This window comes from Colletotrichum aenigma (genome assembly GCF_013390185.1).
Source record: "Colletotrichum aenigma strain Cg56 chromosome Unknown KSG_Cg56_contig08, whole genome shotgun sequence".
In the NCBI taxonomy this organism is placed as follows: domain Eukaryota; kingdom Fungi; phylum Ascomycota; class Sordariomycetes; order Glomerellales; family Glomerellaceae; genus Colletotrichum; species Colletotrichum aenigma.
Genome location: NW_023500914.1, coordinates 3,461,301 through 3,487,791, shown reverse-complemented (window position 1 = coordinate 3,487,791; position 26,491 = coordinate 3,461,301). Strand labels below are relative to the sequence as shown.

The window sequence follows — 26,491 nt, the reverse complement described above, 5'->3', positions numbered from 1 at the left end:
ATAGGCCCTTTTGACTCAGACAGATGCCATTTTACAGATGTAACGGTATCATCATGCAATCAAGAACACCTATGGGCTTATCAGGCTTGCAGTGTGCTTTGTGGGTTCCAAAATAACTAATATTTACCTTCATGTCTCAAGTTTCTCGGCGAATCTCAAGTCCACCACAACACTCAGCAGGCAAGCGAAATACAAAGACCAAGTCACCAGGATCGAGTCTTCTCAGGAACGGCTTCAAATTAAATTAATTTTTTTCTGCCCACCTCTCATTTGTGTCTCGGTGAATAGCAGCTTGACCCACGATATCCTCACCTTTCACCCAGGTGAAGGTGTCTGTGCTCGAGTGGTAACCGGTGAGAGCCTGTTCACCGAAAGACTTCACCGAAAGCTTCACCGACGACTGTGGATACCCGGGACGGTTAGTAGACCGGCTCCCGAAGCCGGCGGCAGCCATGCCGCCATGCCCAAGCGAAGCTACGACCAGGGGTGCCCCGGGGGGTTCCAGTCCGGTTCCGCGTGTCGCGACAAACACAAAGTTCGACCAACCCCTGCCATGTATGGGGGAGAGCTTGAGGGGCCGTCTGCGGTTTTGGTGCGAGCTGTCACCTGTCAAACCTGCCGAGGCGGAACGAATGAACCAGCGGGCTGGACAAGGCTTGGCTTCACACCATGAAAAGTCAACGTCGTTCAAGCCATGTGGTTTTGCTCTTTTATGCTTTACGGCTGTCTGCTCTTGCTTCCAATCTTCTGCCCGGTCAAGTCGCGAACGACACCCGTCTTGGGATGCCGTTCCAATTCTGGCCGTCGAGACGTCATCCATGGCAAACCTTGTGCTGTTCGGTTAACCTGCCAAGCCAATTGCATCGTGCGGATAGTTTCTGGTGTCTGGGAAGTCATACCAAGCGCAGTAAAGGTCACAGATACTCATAGTGCGGCCGTAGTGGTTAGGGCGACCGGACAGCCAGATTTACAGATCATGAACGTCGTTGGTATCATTAAGATTAGAGAGCTAGTCTCGACCAGCCTCCATCTATGCCTGTGTTCCGGTGATGGCTCTGTATCTCGGCTTCCTTTCGTTTTTAATTTTATTATGCATTCTTCGCATGCGCTTTTGCACCATCTCATCCATCCGCGCACGTAATGCTGTGATCCCTGAGACCCTTGCCTTTCCGTCAGTCGTAATCAGTATTCATGTTAGGTGTTGGTGGGTCAGGCGTTGGCGTTGACGAGCGTCCCTCCACGCTCATCTCCTCGCGGTAGTTCATCTGTCCATATTCATTCCTTTCAAGCACAAAACATCGCTCGGCGTAGACGCCGTTCTCGTTCTGCCGGCGCCAGGCGGCGCTGAACCGGCGAACCATCACTTTCCGCCAGCCGCCCACGTTGATGGTGATTTGCTTCCAGGGCAGCTCGGGGTTGGTATGCTCCCTTCCGCTCAACAGGAACTGGAAGGTGCGGACAGCTGCGTCGTAGTCGCGGTCCATGCCCGGGTGAACGACCTCCAGGGGATGGAGGACCGTTTGCACGTGGAGTGTGAGAGTCTGCAAACTGCGGAAGCTGCAGAGGGCGCGCAGGAATTGGGGAGGGTCGCAGAGAGCCACGTCCATGTCCAACTCGAGCGTATGGACGTACGGCAGTCCTTGCGCTAACGTCGCGATGTCTTCAGCCCAGAGGGTCGGGCATCGTCTGTCCTCTTCGCCAAATCCCACATGATCGCGGAATCGAAGTTCTTGTAGCGAGTTTCCATGCCTCAAGATACCGTCCAAGGGAAAGAGCTGGACGTGGCATGTTATGCTCAGCGTCTGCAGCGCCCGTATGTGGTTGGCTACAAGCAAGTACATGCCCCCTGTCGCCTCCTGGCGTTTGTCTACCAAGTGTGCACTGTAGTCCTCGCAGTGCAACCGTCGTAGGCCTGTCAAATCGGTGAAGTCGACGGAAGACAGGAAGTTGAAGACCGGGACGGATATCAGATCGAGCGACTCGAGATTGGCGAAATCCCAACACGCACGCGTCTCCTCCTTGGAGTGGTTCCAATCGTACGACTTAAGCACCAGGTCCTTCAGCGGAGGCATTCGCTCACCGTTCGCAAACTTGAAGTTCGTGCCCTGGCCTCGGTCTTCGTAGTGAAAGGTCTGGAGACGGCGCGACAGCAGGAGAAGCTGTTTCAGCGAGTTGAGCCGGGTCGTGAGCGGTGGTGCAGGGCTCGCCAGTTTGAGGGAAACAAGGAGGTCGGTCGGTATCGCTCGAACGTAGGTGTCTCGCAGCTGCCCCTCGAACTCTCGGAGTGGAAGATCCTCTACAAACAGCTTGGTCCCGTTGAACCGCGTATGCTGTGGGTTAAGCACGTCTGACGGAAGCCATAGTCGCCCTGATCTGAACTCCGCGTCTACATACTGCCACCTACAAAAGGAGTCAGTGGGTGTTGGAACCGCTGCCGATGCGTAGATCAGCTTACCGCACAGTTTTGAGCCTTTGAACCCGATCCAGCACTCTCCGAATGCCGTCCGGGTCCAGGTCGCTGCGAACGACCACGTGGTTGGTAAAGGTCGAAACATGGCGCAGAAGATTAGGAAACAGCGCTTCGGCGTCGGGCGCCACAATGCGCTCATTAAGACGTAAAGTCTGGTACGTTACGGGGGTCGCTATCGCATCAAAACGTTTTGATATACATCGTGATGCATAAACGGCACGCTCGTCAATTTCTCGAAGCTGCAGGCTTCTGGTAAGTCAATGCTTCGAGTTGTCTTGCCTGTGGAGCAGTTGAGCTCGACCGGCAGGAGATACATACCTGCTCGAAAATCAGAGCTAGCAGCTCAGAGCTCAGGTCGTTAAGAGACCATTTTTGAGGAGGTGAGCGAAGGGAGGATGCGGTAGCCATTCGCCAACAAGTGGCGCTTCCACATGAAGGAGCAGGAGAGAGTCAGGGCTGGATTAAGGTATAGGGGGAGGGAGGTAGGGGCAAGCAGAGAAGCTTCCTGGTTGGCATCGAGGGGGGAAGTAAGGGTCTTATCAACGGTTCCATCAAATGCGAAAGCGTGCTGTTGAAGAGAGCTGGGATGGTCCGAAGTCATGATCCGCCGGTTGACAGACGGGGCTAATCTGTTTGCGGACAATGTCACGAGCGGGTACAATAAGATGACCCAGGTTAGCCAGCAGCAAGCTAACTAGCCGTGTGGCGACTGCGGGACGGAAGCGAACACAGAGGGGCACCGACGACGGCGACGAAAAGGCGGAGGATGAGGAGGAGGTCCAGGTGGAGGCAGACTGGACAGATCCAGGGCCGGGATAGGGATGTGATGGAGTCAACGAGGGGCCATCTACATTAACTCGCGGAAGCCGCCTGCAAGACGAAGGCGTAGCAAGATGCAGCCCAGGTCTTGGTTGGTACGTATGCGTATGTACGTATAGATGTTGACAGGTTTCTTGGCTGCCGCGATGTCTCGATTTGGTGGGAGAGGCGAATATGGCGTCTTGATATTGGTTCGACTCCCGACTCGGACCGGGCGACTGTGATGAAGGAAAGGGACAAGGACAGAGGCCCAAAAATGGTGGCCCAGGCGGCGTTTGTGGGAGGCCACAGTCATAAAAAAAGAGGCGAATGGGTCAACAGAGGAACAAAAATGTGGACGGAGGTCGGGGCAGTAGACACTTTTCTAAGACTAACACGACAAGCGCCATTGAAGGAGGTGAAATGATGAGACAGGCCAAACAAGCGTGCCAGCGCTATGCGTGACACGCAGGCCATCAGAAGCAACGGCAGAGAGAGACAGAGAGACGGACAGGCACAGAGAGAGAGATACCAGATACTCACGAACCTGCGGGCAGCTCGCCGGGTGCCCCGTACCTCGTACATTTGGTGGTTTTGGGAGCAGCAGAGAAAAAAGCAGGTAGGGATTGGAGAGGTTTGGGACCCTGGACATAGAAAACCAGACCGAGTGGATAGAACATGTTTCAATTGACCTGGTCCGCCTTGAGACGGGGGTCCTGGTTACTGGAGGTGAGGTACTGACTGCATAGTAAATGTGTACCCCCTGGTGCTAAGGAACGTCAATGAGCCAGTGGCAGGGAAAGAAACATGGGAGGAGGAGACGAATAGAAGAAGACAGGTGTATGTAATGAGGGCTGCAAAAGCGAAGGTGTGAGAGAAATGAACATCAGACGTGGTGGACGTGGAGAGACACGGCCGCGAGAAAGAGAGAGGGAGAGAGAGAAGAAGAAGGGAGCGCGCCCATTGGTGAGCAGCCGGTAGGTCAAGGGACGTTTCGCAAGAATGTCCCAAAAGGGAAATGGAGATTTCAGCAACATGGGTGGATCCCGGCAGAGTCTAGAAAGACCCCCTGGCTAATGCGGGGGTTGCAGCAATCCGAAGATCGCCGCCGTCTGCATGCATAAACACGGTATTTGTGCATATCCGCACCAGATATCAGAGTTCCTCGACTCCCCAAAGTCCTCGACACTCGCGAGTCCCACGCACCGCCCGTCGTTCATGACCCTCCAATCAACCGCTACCCGGACTCCCAGCCCGCCCTGTCCCTGCTCCCTGCCCTGCTCTGCGACCCTGTCTCGCTGTCGTCTCCTCTCGTCAAGACCAAAAAAAATCTTCCGCGTCTTCGTCTCCGGATGGAACCACGATCCCAATTCCAATCCCAGAGCCTTGCTTCCTTGCAAAGTGCCCCTCTCCACTGCTTCCCAGCAAAACGGAACCTGCCTCCAACCCAACCTTGGGTATTGCTAGTACATCGTTCACCCGCGATTCAATGTCTCCAAACATTCTGGCCTTCCACACTACGCTACTAGACTGGCTACATCCATCTTCATTTCCCAACTTTCCCAAGGACCCGGCTAGCTGGCTGGCAGCAAGGGAGCCTACCGCTCGGCACGTCGCAATGGCTCGTGGATTCCCGCGGCCACCTCTGTGTCTTGTCTCGTCGCTGTTACCCAATCCTGTCCGCCTGAGGTAACGCATGTGGCATACCCTCGACCACCAGCCATCCGCTCGTCATATCATCGGACGACGTTGGCTGGAACCAACATGGCAGACGCTGCGTATGCCAACGTTGCCGCCCTAGCAGTCACTGCCAATCTTTAACCTCGTAATCTGCGACTCTGGGTCTGACCTGGGGCCTGCTGTTACAGTCCACGGCCACGGTGACGCTTGCCCGGTTGACAAGATGACCACATATGTTTGTCGAGATGACAAGCATCTCGTTCTTCGCTGATTTGAGGTACCCCGCCGGCTGTAAGACCGAGACAGAGCCACTTCGTTCTCGGGTACTATGGCCGTGCAAACCTGCTCTTCCCTGCTTGAGAAATGGGCGTCGGTGCCTTGTCGAGCCATTCAACCCGGCCCAACGGGCGACGGGCGACAGAAAGATGTTGATCTCGACGACGCTCGAGTCATCTGCCTCACTCCGCACACGTCTGGCACACCTGTCATCCAGCCCACAACCCAATCGCGAGCCGGGCTGCGAACAGACATGAGGTCGTAGGGGTGTAGGACCTGACACGTGAACTCTCAACTTCACGACCCAATCGCTGGTGAAAGCTGGCGACTGAAGACGGGATGGGACATAAGTGTGGTTTCCCTGCATGTCATGTCAAGCCATCTCACTTTTCAGGAGGCAATATGGCATGGTATGTGTGTTATGGTATGCTTTCGATTTCTTCTCACAACGCATGAAGAAATGTGAACCCTTTGACTTGTGACGCTCAGATTCCCGCCGTCAAACTCGAGAGCCCCTGCTCGACAACCTCCGTGCTCCCTGCGACTCGCGGCCCGCAAGTCGTTTTGGATTGGGGTGGGTCGTGACTGAACACTCCCACCCAGTGACCGACCCGCGCAAACCAACCGGGACGGGACCCATATCCCATATCCCATGACGACCCAGAGCCATGGTGGGTTGGATTGTCTCCTACGACGTTGTCTGGGAACTGGTAGCAAGACTTCTTTCTGTCTTACGCCCAAGGCTCTCAACTCTGTGTGTACGAAGCACGCAGTATTCATACCAGCTAGGCACAATCGGCAATATTCCGTTATCCGGGCTGCTGGCCAGCAAATGGATGCGATTTGCTCGTCTGGTTTCTCGGCCGCACCCCTGCTGATGCATCCGTTGTCGAACAGGGCCCCCCGGATCGCCCGTGCCTTCTGCCCTGTGTGCGCGCGACTTGTGCTGAAGGTCGGCCTGCTTAGTATTCGTTTTATTCTTGCTTTTTTCCCTCTCCATCTCTCTCAACCCCCCGGGCTGTTGTGAACGATGTACCGATTCTGCACTGCCGCAAGAAACATCCGCGCCGATGCGGCACAGGATTGACAGGCACCCAAAAACAACGTTGTGGTTCGGGGCAAAAGCAGCATCAATCCCGGCTGCCACCGCTCACACTTTCGTGTCGTCGGCGGTTCCACGCGTAAGATAGATGCATGCATACGGTACATGCATACTATGCATATGCAGTACGTGCGTACCTACCTACACCACCTTATGTGCGGCATGACATCCCACCTCATTGTGTGCACGCTCGTCGCGGGATTGCTATTTACGAACGAATGATTGCGCCCAACCAAGCCAGAGGAACATCCACGTCAGTCAGTGAGAAGCCGCAATGTCAGAACATGCTGCGTCAATATGCGTCTTGACTGCAGACTAGCCGTCGCGACGACTGCCCGCCGCGCTATTCGTGCACATATGCATGCATACGTCAACGAGCGAAACCGCTTTTGGCTCGAGTCGCGACGTCGGTACCAAGAAAGCCTTTGACTGGCTGCAGCGCAGGGCAGCATGCGGGCGGACGGGCAAACGCGGCGGCGGCTCCAACACCGTTTAGGTGAATGACCCGCCCCACACACCGCAACGACACTGCTATCGAAATCCTTGTACTTTGACGATGGAATCCTTGTACTTGAATGGGGGGCGCTTGATGTCGAGTTCACTTTGACGAGCTCGTCATTCCACTTCTCAATCATCCGCCCTCAGTGCGCCTCCATGCCTAAGAAGAGATCGGAACGATACAGAAGACCCAAACCCGCCTTGTGTATTACGTATGCGTAGGTCGACACAAATTTCGGTCCGAGTCCCTCGCATTTTCCCGATCTCGTCTCGTGGCGATGCCGCTCTGCAACAAAGAGACCGTCGGTCAAACACATGGATACCAGGCTAGCCCTTTACAAGCGCGCACCACGAAAGGCACTCCCAGGCTCCAGCACAACCACGTCCAACATGGCAACTTGCCCACTTCATCTCAAGACGTTTCCGCAAGCCATGGCGGGTGGCCCTGATTTTAGAACATAGGTGCGAACTCTAAATCGGCCCGCCGACAACGATAGGTACCGAGAGGCACGCTGGCCATTGCCGCCAAGCACCAAGTATGTATACCCGGCCCGACACCATCCCTGACCGACACTCGATCAAACTCGACGTTCCTACTTTTATTTCTCCTTCCAGAACAAAAGGATAACACCCCAAGAACAGGGCGCACGGAGCCTAAGGTTGCTGAGGGGCTGGTCGATCTTGTTCCATCAGCCGCATCGTCTGATCTCCGCCCAAAGATTCCAGAGATGCGAGTGGTCCATCGCACCCATGTCAAGCTCCCTGCACAGCCCGCCGCTAGGTTTTCCACGTTGCATCCTGGCTAACCAGCCATTGACGACTTTCTTCACAATGTCCTCCTTGCCTGGCCTGGCCTGGCCTGATTCCATCAACACCATCGCAGTCGATTGCAATGAATTATGGATACCAACGACTGTCATTTCCTTCTTCGCCCAGACTGCTGCTGCTGGAAAGATGCCCAGCACGCAAACAATAGCGTGGTTGGTTTCAACAGCCCGGGTTATCAACCAACGAAACAATCTGTCGAATCCGCTCTCCTGCAGCTGCATGTGCTGGTAACTTCCGTCCTGTCCTTCGCGTTCACTCACGATATGGACCTTTGGACGTGATCTGTGGGAGGTACCCCTCGCTGACATGATCGAACATGCTCTGTGCATATCATCCGCCTCGTCACCCCCCCCCCCCCCCCCCCCCTCCTCTCTCCCTCTCTCGCCCGCACAATGTCTGATTCAAGGAGTTCATGAGCGTTAAGCCTACTTGAGACCTTGCGTCTCCAACGCCCGAGTATCGTGGCACTTGCTCCTCTTTGATAGGGCGTCGTTGAAACAAGGCTGGCGGACGAGGGTTCCAAGCTCTCCCTCCAAACCCGGGAGTTGAGGCCAGGCGAACCTGGCATGGTTTGCCGCCTTTGCGCGGGAGAAGGTTTTACTATGGACGCTGGCAGCAAAAGGGTCGTCGTGCAGGCTTCTAACGTCCGTGGGTAGAAGGGGGCTCGCGCTGACTTCATCGTCCCATCTGCCGAGACGGGTGTTGTTTGCAGCACCCAGCACGTCCCATCTCCAGGCGTTTCCCCAGCATACAGAAGTCTTTGCCTGCCGACCTTAGAGTCGGGGCAAGGAGGGACGGTCTGACTACGCAATGGATCAACCTAGCACAGTGGCGACGAGGGAGGGCTTCTAGCGCTTCAAGAGTCGCGATTGGTGGCGCTCACGCCTTCCATCGTTTCCCCTTTTAGGACTGGCTTGCGGCTCGAAATGGCTTCCATGGCTCTTGCCCGCGCTACGGCGGTAACCAAGAACGCTATTGGAATTTCTAAAGCCGGGAGCTTCAGTGGAATCGGATATGATTTATCTAAATACGTGTTGCCGTCTGGGGGAAAAGAACTGCCTTTACCCAAAGGTATTCATACCAATAAGCTCTTCCTCCATAGCACCGCATTTTCAAGTACGGACGTATGCCAGAGCCCGCAACGCTGCATTCTTAGTGAGTCAGCCACACGGGATCAGCTGAACTATCTGCCCTCGCAATAATCATCCGATCCGGCCATATTCATCTTCTTAAGCAGACGGAGAAATCTGACAGTTCCTCGTCAACGTCGGAGAATGGTAGGCGATTCCGTCCCATCTCTAAGGAGAAAGAGAGAGACAGAGGCACATCAATCGTCCCAAAATTTTCAATGTCGAATCCCGAACTCCATGCCTGGGATGACGCCCCCCCTTCCCGCAGATTAAACCATGCTGCTCCGCTCCTCCTACCAACCTCGTCCGTCTCATGGAAACGAGTCCACTGCAACCCTCAGGAGGGGGGATCTCCAGGTGGCTGCCAATATATGCAGAGCTCACGATCATCGTCTTTCTTGCCCTCCTATTCGCTCAATGCGAGATCGAGAAGACCCGGCCAGCGTTCGCCGAGACTGCCGGCGAAATACCACCGTTCTTAGCCACGGGGGGGGACACGTGAGTGAAGATTTCATCTTGATTGCCGCAGGTAACGCCCGTGATCGTGAGCTAGACTCCCCATTTGTCAGATTTCATCTCGTCTTGCATGTTGCTTCGGGTCGGATCTCCGGATGTGAACAGCTAGCAAGGGTGAGAGATCTCTTGAAGGAAGCTTGCCATCTTCGAGCAGCCTCTGGCCGTTTTTGTCATGGCCTCGAGCACTCTATTAGCAGGCGTAGACACTATCCTCTGGCATGGATATCTCAAATGACAGGGTTTTCACCTCACGAGCATATGTCGGCTACGTTGGCAAGTCTGTCTTGCCTTCATTGCCTCCATCCCCTTCTATCGCCAGAGGCTGTCCGGCTAGGCCATTCAGGAGTCTGGGCACAGCTCGACTGGCAACTTAGCCAGAACAGGTATTGGACTCCATCACATACGACCATACCCACTGGAAAACTCGGGATCCCGTCCGCTCTCCCATAGATAAGCCAGTGAGGGCTGGATTAGTAGTTGGGTCGGTGACGACCAGCGAATACCCGGTGTTGTATGTTTTTGTGCTCTTCTGGCAACTTAGCCAGAACAGGTATTGGACTCCATCACATACGACCATACCCACTGGAAAACTCGGGATCCCGTCCGCTCTCCCATAGATAAGCCAGTGAGGGCTGGATTAGTAGTTGGGTCGGTGACGACCAGCGAATACCCGGTGTTGTATGTTTTTGTGCTCTTTATGGGTAGTTTTCTGATTTTTGCCGGTAGCGTTGTTTTATGATCCTCTGCAGTCACATTGGGAGCAAGGTTGCCGGCCGTGATAAAACTTGTTGCTCTCTTGACCATCTCTCTGCGAGCCTCTTGGCTTCAACAACAACTCGACAAGTCTGCATTCTCACCATGCAAGATTCTCCATATGCCCAGACTCAAGCCCCTGCCTCCACCATCCGATCTCCTCGCCGTACCTGCACCGGAACTGTTACCCCATTCGCGTTCTCAGCAAATGCCTTCAGACGAGCCACTCCAAGCCGAAAGTCGACCGCAAAAGCATGCAGTTCGCCAGAGGGTCCAAGCACCCGAATGTCCCAAGCCCTCACCAGGTCCCGTCTGCTCTCGGACTCCAGATGAGGACGTTGCTTTGCCAGACAGCAATGTCAGGGCGTTTTGCCGAAACAGAGCCGGTTGGGCAGGAAGAGAAGCGCACCTCGTTCTTTATTTAGCAACGCGGAGCTTCAAGTAAACCCGGCAGGCACTGCCGCTTTCGCCTGCGCAGGTAGGTGATGTCCGGCATACATCACGGGCGGCCCTCGAGGAAGAAGAGATCGGATCATCTGGGCTTCGGGCCCGAAATACCACGAGGCGAGGGGCCCTGTGGCATGTCCGCAGCAAATCTGACCATTTTCTCTTGACGTTTCGACTTCTCGACTTGACGCCTTGCTCCCCATCAGTCCCATCTCTTGCGTGTGGGGTGATTCTGTCTTTGTCGGGCAACCTTGAGCGTATGAGTTGCTCGTCCAAATCTGACACCTAAATGTTGAGTAGACTTTGTGCGGACTTGCGCATCAAGTTACGACCGGGACGGGCAATACAGGAGGCTGAAGACGACGTCGCCCGGAGAAATAAGCAATGATCCCGGCTCTTAACCGGAGTGGATGGGATGGCACATGGTTTTTGTCGATCCACAAAAGCCCTCCCTCGGGTTGCAATCAGCCCACCGCCTCCTGGCGATTGTTTGCTCCTCGACGGATATAACCCCGGCGATGTCAACCCTCGAGGCCAAGGCATGTCGTGGCACATGGGTCCTTGTCTTGCTTGTCTGCATATCACGACATTGTCGGTGAGTATGCAGAGCCGCACGAGTCGGGAAGTAGTTGCGAAAAGTCATGGTTCATGAATGAAGGAAAAAAACAATGGAAATAAGAACAAAGAAGCTGGGTTGTCAAGAAGCGTATCGTGAATGGAAACTGTCAAATAGAATTGAAAAACAGATTCATGAGTTGTAAACGGCCCGATTCCACCCAAAGCTTCCCCAGCCAGACGCCATGCTTTGTTGATGCCTTAGTTCCAAATCATTGTACAACTTCCGCTTATGCAGCGTGCGTGACTCCTCCACGCCAAAGCTACCCATATATCGCCGCAAAAGGCTTCACTCTATCCCAAGTGGGCCTTCAAAGCCATACGCCAAGAGGATCGCCTCCAATGGGCCTCAGGAACAAATCCACCACTCTGCGCCTGAGCTTTATCAGCCAACTCAGTACCTTTGACCTTGGTTTCTCTTCTTCGGGGTGGACTCGTAGAGATCGTCATCAGATGCCTCCTGAGGCGCCTCGTGACGGTCTCGAAGGTCAACAGTCTGAATTGGGTTACCTGAAAGGGGGCCAGGCGTCGTGGCGGCATCAGCACCATGCATAGTCACCTTGCCTACGGCACTGTCCTGCCTTCCAAGATAGCTCGGGGTGGTATTGAAGCCTGGGTGGTATGGATCGAAAGCAAGGCGTGGTTCTTCGGATGGAAGTTCCGCTGCGTAGCCTGATCCACCGGCTTTGCTAGAAGACGAATAGTTGGTTTGTGGCTGGGGATCTTTGAAGGGATCTTCGGCCGGGGGTTCTGGCTGAGACTTTGGCGGAGGGCCGGGAGGCGGCGCAAACGACTCAGCTGCTTTCCCCTTCCCGTTACCTTCGGCCGGCCGGGCTGGCAGAACGGGAGCGGGCGTTGAGCTAGATGATGATGATTGCGCCTGCGACCACTGTTGTTGTGGCGGCTCCGGATGCTGGCCGGTGGCTGACTGTGGACTGATTGGGCTGGCGTTCTCTGAACGCGCACCAATACCAAGCTGCTTACGCGCACCAAGTACTGCCCTTTGATGCTGGTTCAGAGCAGATTGAAGTTGTTCGTTGGTATCAATCAAGTTCTCCATGGTATCGTTGTCAGGCGAGGGATTCTCGGCTCTCATGTACAGCTGCACGCTTCTCGAAGCGCTCTGACATCTATCAGCGAACTCCTTGATCAGGTCGTTGTCAAGCACCTCCTGAGGAGGTGTGTTGATGACAACTTGAGAGAGCAGTTTCGCGGACGTCCTGGCTTCTTCTAACCTGCTTGCTAGTTCTGAAGGACTCGGCAAGCTCAGGTTGTTGTGATGGCGGGCAAAGTAGTTTTGTGAATGGGGATCAAAGGGAGGCGCATTCATTGATCGCGGTTCAGGCTGAACAGGCTGCTGCTGCCTGGGTTGCTGTGTGAGTGTCAGCTAAGGGGCATATGTGTGACTTGAACGTTGTGAGCCTTACCCCGTGCTGCTTGAAGCTCTTTTCCTTCTCCCTCTTCCACATGGCAATCAACTCTCCGAGGCCGTGATCATCGAACTTTGTCATCTCAAAGGTATCCAGCGTTTCCATTATCATCTGCCTGACACTAGGGTCGCGCGTAGAACGGAAGAGATCTTTGACGGTATCGGCAAACTTCTTGTCCATGTTCCGAGTGAAGGTTGGGCCCGGGTTGTCGGTCAGAATGCGAATCAACATGATGGCGTTGTACTGCCACGAGGCCTTGGCCATGTTATCCTTTGACAAGTATTTTCGAATGATGCGGGCGCACTCGGCCGCGGCTGCGGGAGAAGATTCGGCGGCCTCGACGATGGGCGGGAGGTAAAGGACTTCATCGCCCTAGAGGTTCGGGTCAGCGGGTGTCTCCTGAGAGTCGCGTGCGTCGTGATAGAGAACGAACTTGGGCATTGGGACCTCCAGACTCGCAGAATTGTCTCTGAGAAGATTATTAGCGGCGAAGATTGGTTCGGAAGAGGCGGGACTGGCGTACGACGCTGCGAGCTGCGATGGCTTCGGGGGTATCGTTCTGCGGGTCCGGCGCCGACACCTCGCCGGGTCCACTGAAGCCTGCGGAGGGACGTCGATCAGCACTCCCTTCGCGATGACCGTGCATGCCGTGCCGGCCGAGGAAGGAGGGCGGGCACGCGCGCAGGCGCATCTTTACTCACTTGTGGTTGTTCGCTTTTTGAGCGTGCTCATCATGCGATTAACGCTAAGCCCCTTCATGGCCTTCATCTTTGCGTCTGGTAGGCGGGCGTCGGAGCGCCTGAGTGGTTGTAGGGGAAAGATGAAGGAAGCACGGGTTTCAAGGGTCCGAAGATGGAGAGGCGGACCAACCGGCGGAATAAAAAAAGGCAGGGCGGTCAGGATTCTAGGTCGGGGGATAGGATAAAACTGATGGCGGACGAGCGGTGGGAGGGGGGATATCTCGGACGAGTATAGCTGATGCGAAAGAACAGACAGAAGTGACAGATGTCTGTGTCTGTGTCTGGGTCTGGGTCGAAGGGTAGGAGCGAGCGGGTGCAGGCCCAGCAGAGGTAAGGTAGGTGAGGTAGGTACGGATAGGTTGCAGCTGTTTGGGATTGGGACAGGACTGGATTGGATTGTCCGTAACAAGAAGCGACGGGCAGGACGGGAAGTTCAGCGGGCTGTTGTTTGTCGGAAAGAAGAATGTACGGATGCGCAGGGCCTGTCGAGCTGCAGCCTGGAAGTGACGCTCGGTGGTGGGAAGGGCCAGACGAACTGGGGGGTTATTTTAAATTAAACCTCAGCCCGGCGTCCCAGCGCTCTGTGGTCCACGGGGTCCCTTTAAGTGCGTGGAGTGAGTGACGGGAGTGAATGAGTGAGTGCGTGCGTACGTGCGTCTCTGTCCGGTGCCAAGTGTGTGTTGGATGTTGGTGGGTGTTAGATGGGCAGTGGATTCGACCGTTGGAGACGATCTGCTGTCGGTGCGGGGGTGGTTAGAGGGGCTAGTCTTCGTGCCTACGAATGCACTCGACCTAGGCACCCGGTAGGCAAGGGTAGGTAGCTGACAGGGCCACCGCTAGCCTCTGGGCAGCTTGTCAGTGGCAGTGTGGCTATTCGTACTACCTTACCTACCTACAGACAGACACCTTACTGCTACCTTCTCAGTCTCGGCAGCCACGGGAGACAGCAGAAGTCGACGGCAAGGGCCAGGGCCGGGTCGGGTGTTTGAGTCTGAGCCTCCTTTTGCGATGTGCGACAGCGGAAGCCGGCGGTAGCGGTCTTGTGTCCAAGGTAACACGGGTAGGTATGTAAGTATAGGTAAGTAGGGTACGAAAGATAAGGCAATGAGTTTAAGCTTATGGTTTGGTCGCTGCGAGATCTAGGGATATTCACCGCTGCGGAGAGAAAGTTGGAGGAATGGGGGTTGAAGTATCAGAGAGGAGGAGGGAGAGAGGCTGGAGCATCGGAAAGAAGGGCTTGCTTGCTGCGGCAAGGTGCCAACGCCAGGTATTCGTACGGCGTCCAGCCCCGTGTGCAGACGTGACGACGGCGACGAGGCGACGCCATCGCAAAATCCCCATCCATCTCCACCATTAGGTACAGATACTCTATCGTACCTTACCCGTAACCGTGCCTACTATGTACCTACCTTAAGGTAAGGTAGGTAGCAGTCCCGAAGACCGGGGCGAATGCCGTCCCCAGACCAGTGACCGGTCTAGCAGTCCACCCGCATGTAATCTGCAACATGGCATTCCAGTCAAAACAGACGACATGGAGATCAAAAACACCACGCACCTGCTGCTCTGCTGTCATGCGCAGCAAAACAACACCGCAAATTGTAAAAATAACAGCAATAAACAACAGAAGGAGAAAAAAAAGAAACTAAAAAATATGAGCAAAAACTGGAGTCGCATCAACCAGAGACAGCCCCCGTTTGGACATGTGCCGGTAAAGGTCTAACTTGGAAAGTATATTCATGCCATAATTCAGGGTCCTCCTCCACCCGCTCCGTACCTAAGGTATTACCTACCCGCACTCGGTAAGGCAAGGCGATGTAATCATCGGACGGCCATTGTATGCCGCCATCAGAACCGCTCGCCCTTATTTCGAGCCCATGCCAGAAGCTAAGTAGATTGTCTTTTTTTCTCTCTCTCGTTCTCTCTTGTCTTACACGGCTCACACTTTTCTAATTCCTTCACCGTGTCCGCCTAGTTCTCTCACTCTCTCCTTGCTGTCCATAAACTCCGGCTGCACCAGCCAAGCCGTTCGCTGCACAGCCTCATTATTCCACGCAAGCACTTGCCGCCGTACACCCTCATGACAGCTGACCACTTACGTGGTTATCAACAGCGCCACGGCACCTGCAGCTTCACGCACCTGTAGGTCCTCTCCTGTGGGGTTCCCAAGACACCCATAGGCCACGCAAATCACCCCTCTTAGCGCCCCCGCGATACTTCATCATCGGGCCCTGGCTGCCTATTTCAAGCTTTGACATCTTTTGCGACAACACACTTCACTCAAGACGGCTCCCGCTTGACATCTTCGGCGATAAGTTTTCTGTTCGGAGGGTCCGGCACAGTAGCGGTCTAGACCGACAAAGCCGCCTCATGGGACCAAGTATGGCTGTAAATACTGCTGAATTGTTCTGTACATCATTATGCTGCCGCCGTCTACTCTATTAACCGATTCATCATATACGCGTCCTGCATAGAATGGGGTGGTGTTCTATGACCTGTGCCAATCAAGACGAGTAATCCTCGCCCTCATCAGAGTCCCCGTCTGTTGATACTTCCTCAACAATCAAGTTTCCTGACCGCCCGATCTTATGACCCATTGTCTCCTCTTTGCTGGGCTCGTACACTACCCGGGGCATGACTGATGAAATTCGGAACTGATACTCATGCTCGTAACCCTCAGGCTGCGCCGCAGGTTTCTCCGACGCCCCCACGAAGTCGTAGCATTCCACGAAAGCGTACAGTGCTTCCATGGTAGTGTCGCTGCGAAACCGGCGCACAATTCTGCCCGCTCCGGACGACTCGGGCATTTTCAACGCAATGCGGACAATCTCTTTGCTGCTGGCGGGAGGCTCGTCCTCGATCGTCGTTGCCCGCCAACGTTTCCACTGATCCCGTTGTTCTGCCAAATGCGCCGCAGCCTCTGCCTCCTCTTCCGCCTTTCGCGCGGCCTCTGCAGCAGCCTTTTCTGCGTCGCGTCGCTGTCGTGCCCTCTCTCTGTCCTTTGCCAGTGAGCGCTCGTACGCAGAGTCCTGCTCATTTCTCAAGCTCCGTGCCACCTCTTGTGCTGTTCTCTCGGCCCGGACACCAGCCAAGTCCGGCGCATACTTATTGATCGCAGCTTGTGCTTCTGAGAGATACGTCGATGCGGGCATGGGCCCGGCCAGACGCTTGATGATGCTCATTCTGGTACTACCTTCCTTAGGGGTTAAGCAGACAATAGCCGAGAAGGGGTATTTCGTGCAATTGTACTCCTGCGCGACTTGATAGGCCTCCGAATCCAGGATGTTACCGCCCCAAAGGATGATATTGTTGGCCGGGTCATTTATCAAACTGACGACGTCGGGAGCGAGCAGAGTTTCGCGGGTGAAAGACTCGGTGTCGTCATGTTCGGGTGACATGAGGACGACCAGTAGGAACTTTAGTTCTTTCTTGGCCAGGTCCTGCGCCTGGGCGACTCCGCCTTCAAACCACGGAAGCTCGGTGTTGCCATACTCCTCCTCGAACTCCCGCTTGAATCGGGCAGCGGTGTCCCGCGGCATCAGCATGCGACGCCCATTTGTACTTCTCAGGCCGGCACCCGACCCAGCCGTAATCGCTCGTGGCCTTAGCTGCGCAGGCAGAAAGTTGAGCAAGTAGAAGACGGTGCGAAACAGCTTGGAAGCTATGGTGTAGCCGATAGAGAATGGGGCCAGCAACAGTCCGACGAGAAATGGTGGCCTGTGGTAGTTGTTCGGCTGGGGGACGATTCGCGGGGCGGGGTCGGGTCGATCTCTTCGGGGCGGCTGCGGGCGACCTGAGGAGGCCATTAGACTCTCTTGGAGGTTCTCGTGTCGTGCGGCTGTTCTGGGAATTTCTTGTGCCATGGCTTCTGCGACGGGGTCAGGCCCCTCGCCGTCAAAGAATTTGGCGATGGCAATCTGTAGGAAGACTTTTGTGAGCGAAAGCCGGAGCTAGATGCTATTTGTGGTGGAACTGGTGCATACCTGAACGTTCCATTGTGATCTTCGCAGTAGCGGTATCGCATCCTTCAATTCCTGATTCGTAACCTGGGTGTACTGCTGCAAAGCTTCTTGCTCGCTTGCGGACAGCTGTCCTATGTCGATGTCCTGGGTCTCTGCCATGCTGAGCTGTAGATCTGTCCTGGTGCGCTTGATGTAGAATCGGTTCGGCAGCCCATGAGGGACGTGGATGACAAGCGGGTTGTGCCTTGGCAATGATCTGGAAGATTTTTATGACAGGGTCGTGAAGACTGTAATGCTCGGTGGCGGCGACGCCAATGTCGCAGGCGGAACAAAGGATGAAAGAAGGCGGTTGTTGGAGGAAACCAACTCGACGGTGGTCGTCTAAAGGCAGGTATAGGTACCTTTAGGTAATTGGATGAGCCAACAAGGTAGCCAGCCGCGCACAGGTGAAATGGCTGAGAGGGAAGAGGCTAAAGCGCTGCAGAAACAAACGAAGAGTAAGCAGCTGGCTTTGAGGAGGCAGGTAAGGCACCGGTGAGGTGTTTGAAGGCGGGCAGCCAAGAGCGGTCCACTTGATGCTGCCACGAAAGACAATAATCGTTGCAGGCGAGTGTCGTCCGGTGACGACACTTGTCCGCGAGTGGAGGCTGCCTGGCAGGGAAGCTACCTAAGCACCTAAGGTATCCGTAGGTGTCTATCTACGTATCTGCTCTGCCGAGGAGAGTTCCCAACTTACAGGCTACATACCTGGAATCGCGTCTGCAATGCACCGCGTTCGGGGCGTCGCAACGTGTTAAGAGGCTTATCGCTTATCGCGGAGAACATGAATCATGTCCAATGCGCTTAATGCACTTAGCGGAGGACATTGGCGCTTTCCATTACCTAGGTTAGGTAATTAGGTGCTTTCCAAGGGCTGTCCGTCCAGTCCAGTGGCTTCAGCACATCTGTAGGCTTGAGAGAGCACTTTTTAGTTGTCTGTCGGAGGAGGCCTTTCATGCAGGTGTCGGGTCCAGTCCAGTGTCATCATCTCCCCTCCTCCTGCCCCCGAAATTGAGACGGGACAGGACTCGACTACCTAGGACAAGGCGAGACGCTTGCAGGCAAGGTACCGACGGTTAGGCACGTAGGTAGGGAAGGTGTCTGGCTGGCTGTCCCGCGCGTGCACTTCTCCCAGTCTTCCACCTGACAGACAACAGAACAGGCCTGGCCTGCATCATCGTCCTCGCATCGTCGCGGCTACCACTCGACGTCCTCATCGTCCTCGTCGCTGCCGCCGACGTCGCTACGCCGCCCGACTTCACCTTGCGGTGAGCTGCAGATCTCTTGTCTCCTCCACCTGCGTCGTCGCGGTGCGCGCATATCGGTCGTCTGGTATCCCATTCGTTATCCCGTCACCACCCTCCTCCAACTCTTCCGACGTCGCCTTGCATTGTTTACCAGCCGCTCGACCTCACTTCACCAATTCTCTCTGCGAATCGCCGTCGGCCAACCTCAGCCAGCTTCAGCTTCGCCCATGTCGTGTCCATGACCGAGAAGCCTACCCCACCAACATTGTTCGAAGCATGGGAAATGTCTGCAAGGATCAAGTGCGTCGGGCCAAAATTGTTCACTCTACCACCCCCCCGTCGCCCCAGCCCCACGCGAGCTCCAGTCCTTCTGCTTCCATTCTGTTGCCCGCTTTGTCTCCCCCGCCCAGTCCAAGGCCCCGTCCCAGTTCCAGTTCCACGTCCAGCGCGCGCGCGTTCAACCAACACAAGGAACCACCTTCGCTGTCGAGACCATGGGCTTAGCATTTGGCTGACTCTCTGCAGACGTCGTAGCGTCGACCAAGGGGGCGAAACTTTCACCTATCAACCGTACTGATCATGGCCACCTCGCGATACCCGCAGTCCGACCTCCGTCGACAAGTCGGATCACCAAAGCCCAAAACCCGAGGCGAGTAGACAACCGCGACTCAACTTGCTACCTGCCCGACCCGTCCAATCCTGTATGACTGACATGTAGTCAATTCGCTCAGAGAACAAGGATACGCAATGCCGAAACGTGATGATATACGGCCACTGCCGGTACGAAAACGCTGGTTGCGCCTTCAACCATGACCAAAATCGACCCAACTCGGCCCAGAATAGCCCGGGAGGGCAGAGCACTCAATCAGAATTGTAGGTGGTCTCCCTCTCTCTCATACACTCCGCCTCGCACTCCTCCCATTGCCCACCTTCCGCCGCGTTCTGGTACCACTACGAGACTGTCAAATCTTGCTGTTGCGAGCACTCGGATACACTAGGCGTCACCCCCGCATCTTGAGGACTCCCCAGTGGAACAACTGCTCCATAGCTACAAATAAGGCGAACAAGGCATCACTACTGCACTGTGCCATTGCAAGGGACGAGCGCGTCATTTCCACGACACATGTTCAGGCAGATAGTGAAGGGGAAGATTCGCGTAGAGGGTGGGCCGTTATATCGGGAACCCTTGAACCAAGCGGTATTGGAAGAGATAAAGGCCAGGGGGCAAGGAAATCAAGTCTCGTTGAAGAATGAGACTTGACATGCTGCTTAACAAATATCTTAAGGTTTCCCACAACAAAGTCCAGGGATAATCGAGAGATGTCAGAGGTAGCCTTGGGCCGAAAGCTGGTGCAGGCATTTTACTTTGTCATCTGCCATAAAAACGATGGTAGAAACACCACACACAAACAAATAACACACATAGCACACACAAGCAATGGGTAGGCAGAGCTAACAGGTTTATAATAGCTCGAAGAAGACGTTTAATGTCGACTCACCCTCCTTCACTCCCGCTGGTCTACCCTCGACAGCATCTCCAAGCTCCAATGTCTTTGGGGCTCCGACAAAGAAATCAACGTTCTCATCGCAGGCTGCGAGTGCAGCAGTCTTTACTCCCAGGGGAGCCGGCTGTAAGTCTAGAAGTTTTGAAACTATGAAGTTGTTGCTGATGCCTGCCAGCTGCTACACCTGCTGCACAAGAGAGTGAAACCTCATCAACCGTTTTCAACCCCGCCACGTTGCGAGAATTCACTCCCCAAAACTTTGAGTTAAGCACTGGTGTAAGAAGAGTCAGCGGAACATGTCAGGAATCAGAAACAGTCATGGCTAATTGTACCAGATCACCGGTAATGGTGCTGCCTCTGACACGGGGATCAATTATGATCCCTTCACAATGACAAGTGTTGCCCAGGCCCTGCCGACAACACAATTCAACCCCTATGCAGATGATCCGACAGTCCTTGTCGGTTCTAATGCAGCGTTCTTCCAACATCAAAATGCTTACACTGGACCCCTTCAACCCGTAAGAGATAGCTAGCCCGCAGGGTTTCACGGTTACTGACAATTGTAGCTGCAATATCATCTATACGCTCCTGTTGGTCCGTATCGAGACGATCTGGCCCCCTTCCAGAGACAGGTTCATGATTTTTTTATTCCTGATAAGCTTCGTGAGGACATGCAACGCAGATCCGAAGCTTTGCAGCAAGTTATGCCAAGTGAGTATCACCACAGGAACGACGGGGGAGGCCAGAAATGCTAACGACCCGGCAGACTCTACACTGCCTCCGCTGGACAATTACTTCTCGCTCGTTCCCCTGGACACTAGCCATAGGAAGAGCTCTAGTGTTTTTGGATATACGACGTGGGTGTACAAGGCAACGTCGTCCAAGAATGGCAGGACCTACTGCCTCCGAAGACTAGAAGGTGGTGGCTTACTCCAGATTTACTCGTACATCAGCTGACAGTATCAGGTTTTCGGTTGACAAACGAGCATGCCATTCGCTCGGTCAAGGAGTGGCGACGACTTAACAACGGCAACGTGGTGTCGATTCATGATGCATTCACCACGCGCGCGTTCGGGGACAGTTCCCTGTTCTTTGTCCAGGACTACCATCCGCTCTCCAAGACCCTTGCCGAGCTACACTTCCCACACGCTGGCACCGCCCACGCCAGCAGGTTTGCCGCCAAAACGCCGATTGCCGAAGGCGTCTTGTGGGGCTATGTTTCGCAGATAGCCAACGCGTTGAAGGCCATCCACGCTTTGAACCTTGCCGCTCGGTGTCTCGATATGAGCAAAATCATAGTTACAGACAAAAACCGCATTCGCCTTGGCGCCTGCTCCATCTTGGATGTAGTTCACTTTGAAACACGTCGGCCTATACAGGATCTGCAGCAAGAGGACTTGATCCACTTTGGCAAACTGATTTTGTCATTGGCGATAAACACGCTACCAAACCAGCTGACCAACCTGCAAGCAAGTCAATTAAAGGGGCCGATTGAGCAGATGGGCCGGACGTATTCTAAGGAAATCACCGATACTGTCTTATGGCTTCTGACGCCGGCTCCTCCAGGCGCTACACCCAAGGGAATCGAAGAATTCGTAAGAGGCATCGCTGTCCACATGGTAGCAACCTTGGATGCTAGCCTCCACGAAGCCGACACACTCAAGTCGGAGCTTTTCAGGGAACTAGAAAATGGCCGATTGGTGCGGCTCATGGCGAAGTTGGGTGCGGTCAATGAACGCCAAGAATTCGACGGTGACAGAGCATGGTCAGAGAACGGCGAAAGGTACATGTTGAAGCTGTTCCGCGATTATGTTTTCCACCAAGTCGACGCCAACGGAAACCCTGTGGTTGATATGGGCCACATCATCCGGTGTCTGAACAGGTTAGATGCTGGCAGTGATGACCGAATCTGCTTGACAAGCCGGGATGAACAGACCAGCTTCGTGGTCAGCTATAAGGAGCTGAAGAAGCAGCTTGGCAATGCATTCGGGGAGCTTCTCAAGGGGGGGAAACAGCCGGCGGGTCGGGGATTTCAAGGCCCATCCCATTAGGACCGGAATGCTCTGCATCGGAAATCATGGAGCACACGGGCGCGCAAGTACCAGAAGAGGCGAGGTGGAAGATGAGATCTCGATCTCGAGGTTGCGTGTGAAACGGGAAGTCTCTGGCGCGACAAGACACTCACGGCCTGGAACCGAATATCGACGCTGGCCTATTGAGGTTTGGAAATGACTGAATGGACGGGGCTAGGATTTTATCCTTGGATGTATGACGGGAGCGAGAAACAGAGCACTTGCACGGTTCAAATGTTATCACAGCGAGTGCGTTTCAAGCGACCCCGAGTGGGGGAAGCGATATAGATACGAGAGGGGTTGACATCTCACTCTCCCCCCTTTTTCGAGACATCGGTAGACGAGGTGATGCAGAGAGCAGCGAAACAGATTTCTTCCTGTTCCTTCTTTTCTTGCGCATGTCGATGTGGGGGTATCCATCAAATTAGACGCACCACCAGTACTACAACTGGCCACCAGGATGTCGAAGAAGGGTGGTTCCCATCGCTGCTAATATCTTGCGCAATTTTGATGCGCGGGAGTATTTCCTTTACTTCTCATGACCACAAACATTACGACATGTCCTGATTCATTGATGCCCTTGGTTGTGGGTATAAGTTGGACACCATGCAGCATAACCCGGGCATGGCGCCGGTAGCGTTGATTTTCCACCACATATCATGTCGTCTAGACTCGTTTCCAGTTTTGGTTGCTTAGGCCGATCAATCATCCTCGGGCTGAGCGAAGGGGTTGGCTATGGACTCGCTGCCGTCGACGGGGCTAACAAGGACAAGCAGAGTTCCACGAGCAACAACGAGGCCCAACGATCGGGTGGTCTCGTTTCCCTCCTCATCTGGTTCAAGGAATCGGGTTAGCAAACATTCGGCTCGTAAGGCGGTGGGTGGAGCTGGGTGCGTTTACCTCTCATGACCTCCTGGACCTCGTCCAAAACCAGGTTCATCAAGGCATCATAACCCTTGAGGGTACCAGTAACTATCACCAAGGTCAGCGAAACAAGGGACTAAGTTCGGGTGATGGAGGGCGGCGAATCGGTACCCTCACGCCCGCCGTTGAACTTGACGGTGATCTGCTTGTCCATGTACTTGGACAGGTCGAGAATGTTTTCCTTCTTGGGTCTCTCGCGGTCGCCGCCGGAACCGTGGTTTCCTCCGCGGTCGCCTCCGCCGCCGCGACCTCCTCCTCCCCGCCCGCCGCGGTAGCCGCCTCCGCCCCCCCGACCGCCGCCTCTGTGGGATCCTCTGTCCGCCATCGTCGCGCAGTCAAGGTGTGTAGTAGTGGTGGCGGGGTTATGATTGTGTGTGCGTGGTTGTTTTTTGCAGTGCTCGCAGTTGGCCGCTCGTCGTCGTAATCTCGTGCGTGGTAAGCGGTGTGCTTAATCGCCCGAGTACCTGGCTGATGCGCGAGCTCGATACGGGTCTGGCTGGTGTGACGTCGTGGTGTGCCTGTCGCGCCGCTGGTCGTCGTTGGACTTGCTGGGGTGAGGTCGGTGGTGGGCGGCGGGAAGGGGAAAAAGAGGAAGCTTGAGCTTGGTCCGGGCTGTAGTGGGGCCCGCGTCCCCCGCCGTCAAGTAACCCTTCCCCGTGATTGGCGGGGAACCTTGGTTCGATGATTTTGAGATCGTGACGGGACAGGCACTGAGGCAGCTTCTCCGGCCGGGTTTCTCGATGAAGCGAGGTGAGATGAGATTTACGAGTTGAACTGCATTGCATGCATGCATTCCACTCGCTGCTTGCTTGCTTCGTAGATGGACTTGTCGCATTCACACAGGGGCCCGAAGCTATTTTCGGCGTTTGTTACCACACCATGGCGATCGAGAACTCTGCTCTGTGTGCAGTATGGACATCCATTGCTTGCGCTTCACGGGATGAACTCGTTTTCACTTGGCGCTTCCTGGCCGCCATGTGAAACTCAAATAGGTCACCAAGATACCGGAGCTGAAGCAGTTGAGGATGCAGTGGAACTTGTCCAATGGATGACTGATTTCAGGCAGCGACAGCGGCAAGCGGCGGAAGACACGTCCCAAAAAAGCACAGTGATGATCTCGACGCCAAGACCAAGGTGCAAACCCAAGCGATACCGAGCACGTCTCTGCAGTGCAGGACAAATCAAAATCAACCAGTGTGGTCGACTCGTCACCGTTGCGAATGCAGTGAACTGCAATCTAGTTTCGTTCAGATCGGCCAGTCTGACTGGCGACTTTTGCAGCAAGGCAGGGGAAAGTGAAACGTCTTGGCGCGAATGGGTTAGGTTGGTGTCGTTCAAATGCTACGGCAGCGACGGCCAGTTTATCGTCGTGTAAGTGATGCGTCGACTGGCGGAGATGGGCGCGCCCGGCATGGCGACGGAAGAGGGCGGACGGGGAGGCCTAGGCCTACCTAACCTTACGCACACTGCCACTGTCATATGCAAGATGCATCATGTACAGAAGATTTGGTCCAGGTACTGGTCATCCAGGATCGTGGCGGGATGCAATTTTCTTGCCTGATTGGGGGAACCGTGACGCGTGGTGAGCGATATTTGTGGTGTCTGGTGTGAGGTTCGGCCGTTGTTCTGATTTCCAGCAAGTCTTGGCACACCGCTCCGTGCCACACGGGAGGTCTGCCATGCAGAGGGACACGCTAAGCTTTACGTCAGGAGCCAGGGTTTTTGTCAAGTGCCTACTTACCTTACCTAACCTTACTTACGGCGAACTTACCTTAAGCAAGTACATGCATACCTACTTCATATCCTATTTAGGTACCTAGGCAAAGCGAGGTCGCGTAAGGCAGGTCAAAAATGCCAGTGGGAAATCTCTGCTTTACGGCAAGCCAGAGAGGAAGGCCGGGCTCCGGGCGCAACAGTCGAAATTGCGGTTCTCCGATAATCTGGTTCTGGACCACATGCCTTACGTACCGCAGTTACGAAGCGAGGGGGATCACGAGAGTCGGGACAGGGGGTCGCAATCGACAAGAACGACGGACGGGGACTAACACCCTAGGGAAACCAAACCAAACCAAACCAAACAATCTACATTGCGACGGAGGAGAGACCCGGCCGACAGTCTCAAACATGACAGGGCCCCCCAAAAATAAATATGTTACTTCACTGGGGGAGAGCTCAGAAACGGTGGTATGCTGTGAGACAGAACATTACTTAGTACTCGTGGTCTGGTCAGTCGTTGGTTGCCGAGAACTCTTTCTCGCCCATCACTGTCGCATTACAAGGTGTTGCATCCCACCTCAGCGGCCCTCAAGATCCGCACGTGCATGACGAGAAGAACTTGGGACGTTTGGACATGGACTTCCTGTCTTGTTCAGGAAACAGACAACGGCAAAGTCAGGCTAGATCCGGCAAAGACACTGTGGAGGAGTGCAAAAGTTGAGACTATCTAGATGAAAAGAAGCAGGGATGAGCCGGCGGGCACACACCATGTGAGATTTAGACATAATTAGAAGCGTTGCGGGAGCATTTCAGGTCGGCCCTAGGAACATGCCTTAATACGGCATCCTCTCAAGTGCCGTCTATTCCATTCCATGGCCTGCGCCCGACTCCTGCTGAGTCGCCCCGAAACACGACACGACGGGGCCGGCGCGCTGGCAGGCATCCCAGGCGGAGGGAGGAAGCATGTTGCCGGGTACCTTTGCCTTTGCCCGAGAATGTCGGAGTACCTTTCGCAAGATGGTTTGGTGTATGGTATGTACCGTGTGTGGTAATGGAAAAGTTGGTGTAGATACTTTGACAGCTCAGCGTAAGTTTGATGTCCCGATACCCTTCCACCGTCCGTCTCCAGACTCCCACGTCTCCCTCGCGTTCCGCTCCGTCCGAAGGAGACAAAGCTTCCTAACCGTCGGGTCTCTGTGTGTTTCCAGTGCCAGTTCTAGAAAGGTTCCATCCATCCAAGGCTCTGTGCCATGACCCGGGTGCCCTTGCGCACATGAGCGGGCGAAGGCACGGCTTTTTGCTTCCACAGTCCGCACACCACACTCACACTCACACATGGGCATACCTCAGGACACACACGGTGTATCGATTCCACCGGGGGTTTTCCACAGTGCAGAGGCTCGGTGTCCTGAAGCGGCATGTGAACAGGTGAGGATCTACGAGTGATGGTCAAGGCCGCTCCGGTTTCCCACCCGCCAACCTTGCCATTCGTTCTGTTGGCGGATCGCTACTGGGAGTCTCACAATCCAGGCGGGCGGGCGGGCGTGTCTCACGGCAAGGTCAGCCATCGAATGAATGAATGTACAGTTACTTCTCTTCAGTGGACACACAGCACCAGGTTGCGGTGTAGTGTGTACGCCAGATGATGGTCCAGCTACCAGCGCCAGCGCCGTCGGTCCTTCTTGAAAGTCTCTCTCTTTTGTGTCATGTCCAAGCCGACTGGTCGAAACAAGGCGCGGCGGGCTC

General features: G+C 54.8%; 5 protein-coding genes across 5 annotated transcripts; 1 reads left to right on the top strand and 4 right to left on the bottom strand.

Moving 5' to 3' along the window:
• Positions 1-1,172: 1,172 nt before the first annotated feature.
• CGCA056_v012407 (uncharacterized protein) lies at positions 1,173-2,878 on the bottom strand (the record flags this gene model as incomplete). The annotated part of the gene is made up of 3 exons (XM_037327651.1): positions 1,173-2,400; positions 2,456-2,709; positions 2,789-2,878. The coding sequence occupies 3 exons, from the start codon at positions 2,876-2,878 to the stop codon at positions 1,173-1,175; spliced, it is 1,572 nt and encodes a 523-aa protein (XP_037174665.1).
• Positions 2,879-11,507: 8,629 nt separating this feature from the next.
• Positions 11,508-13,311, bottom strand: CGCA056_v012406 (uncharacterized protein; the record flags this gene model as incomplete). Its single annotated transcript, XM_037327650.1, has 5 exons — positions 11,508-12,485; positions 12,541-12,915; positions 12,977-13,012; positions 13,067-13,143; positions 13,245-13,311. The coding sequence occupies 5 exons, from the start codon at positions 13,309-13,311 to the stop codon at positions 11,508-11,510; spliced, it is 1,533 nt and encodes a 510-aa protein (XP_037174664.1).
• A 2,473-nt stretch (positions 13,312-15,784) lies between these two features.
• On the bottom strand, positions 15,785-17,401 carry ucp10 (UBX domain-containing protein 10; the record flags this gene model as incomplete). The annotated part of the gene is made up of 2 exons (XM_037327649.1): positions 15,785-17,197; positions 17,264-17,401. The coding sequence occupies 2 exons, from the start codon at positions 17,399-17,401 to the stop codon at positions 15,785-15,787; spliced, it is 1,551 nt and encodes a 516-aa protein (XP_037174663.1).
• Positions 17,402-17,693: 292 nt separating this feature from the next.
• PAN3 (PAN2-PAN3 deadenylation complex subunit PAN3) lies at positions 17,694-22,084 on the top strand (the record flags this gene model as incomplete). Its single annotated transcript, XM_037327648.1, has 8 exons — positions 17,694-17,739; positions 18,444-18,549; positions 19,999-20,159; positions 20,209-20,309; positions 20,369-20,551; positions 20,600-20,744; positions 20,800-20,952; positions 21,000-22,084. 8 exons carry the CDS (start codon positions 17,694-17,696, stop codon positions 22,082-22,084), a joined length of 1,980 nt encoding a protein of 659 aa, XP_037173983.1.
• A 722-nt stretch (positions 22,085-22,806) lies between these two features.
• Positions 22,807-23,354, bottom strand: lsm7 (U6 snRNA-associated Sm-like protein LSm7; the record flags this gene model as incomplete). The annotated part of the gene is made up of 3 exons (XM_037327647.1): positions 22,807-22,937; positions 23,006-23,077; positions 23,141-23,354. 3 exons carry the CDS (start codon positions 23,352-23,354, stop codon positions 22,807-22,809), a joined length of 417 nt encoding a protein of 138 aa, XP_037174678.1.
• Positions 23,355-26,491: the final 3,137 nt, after the last annotated feature.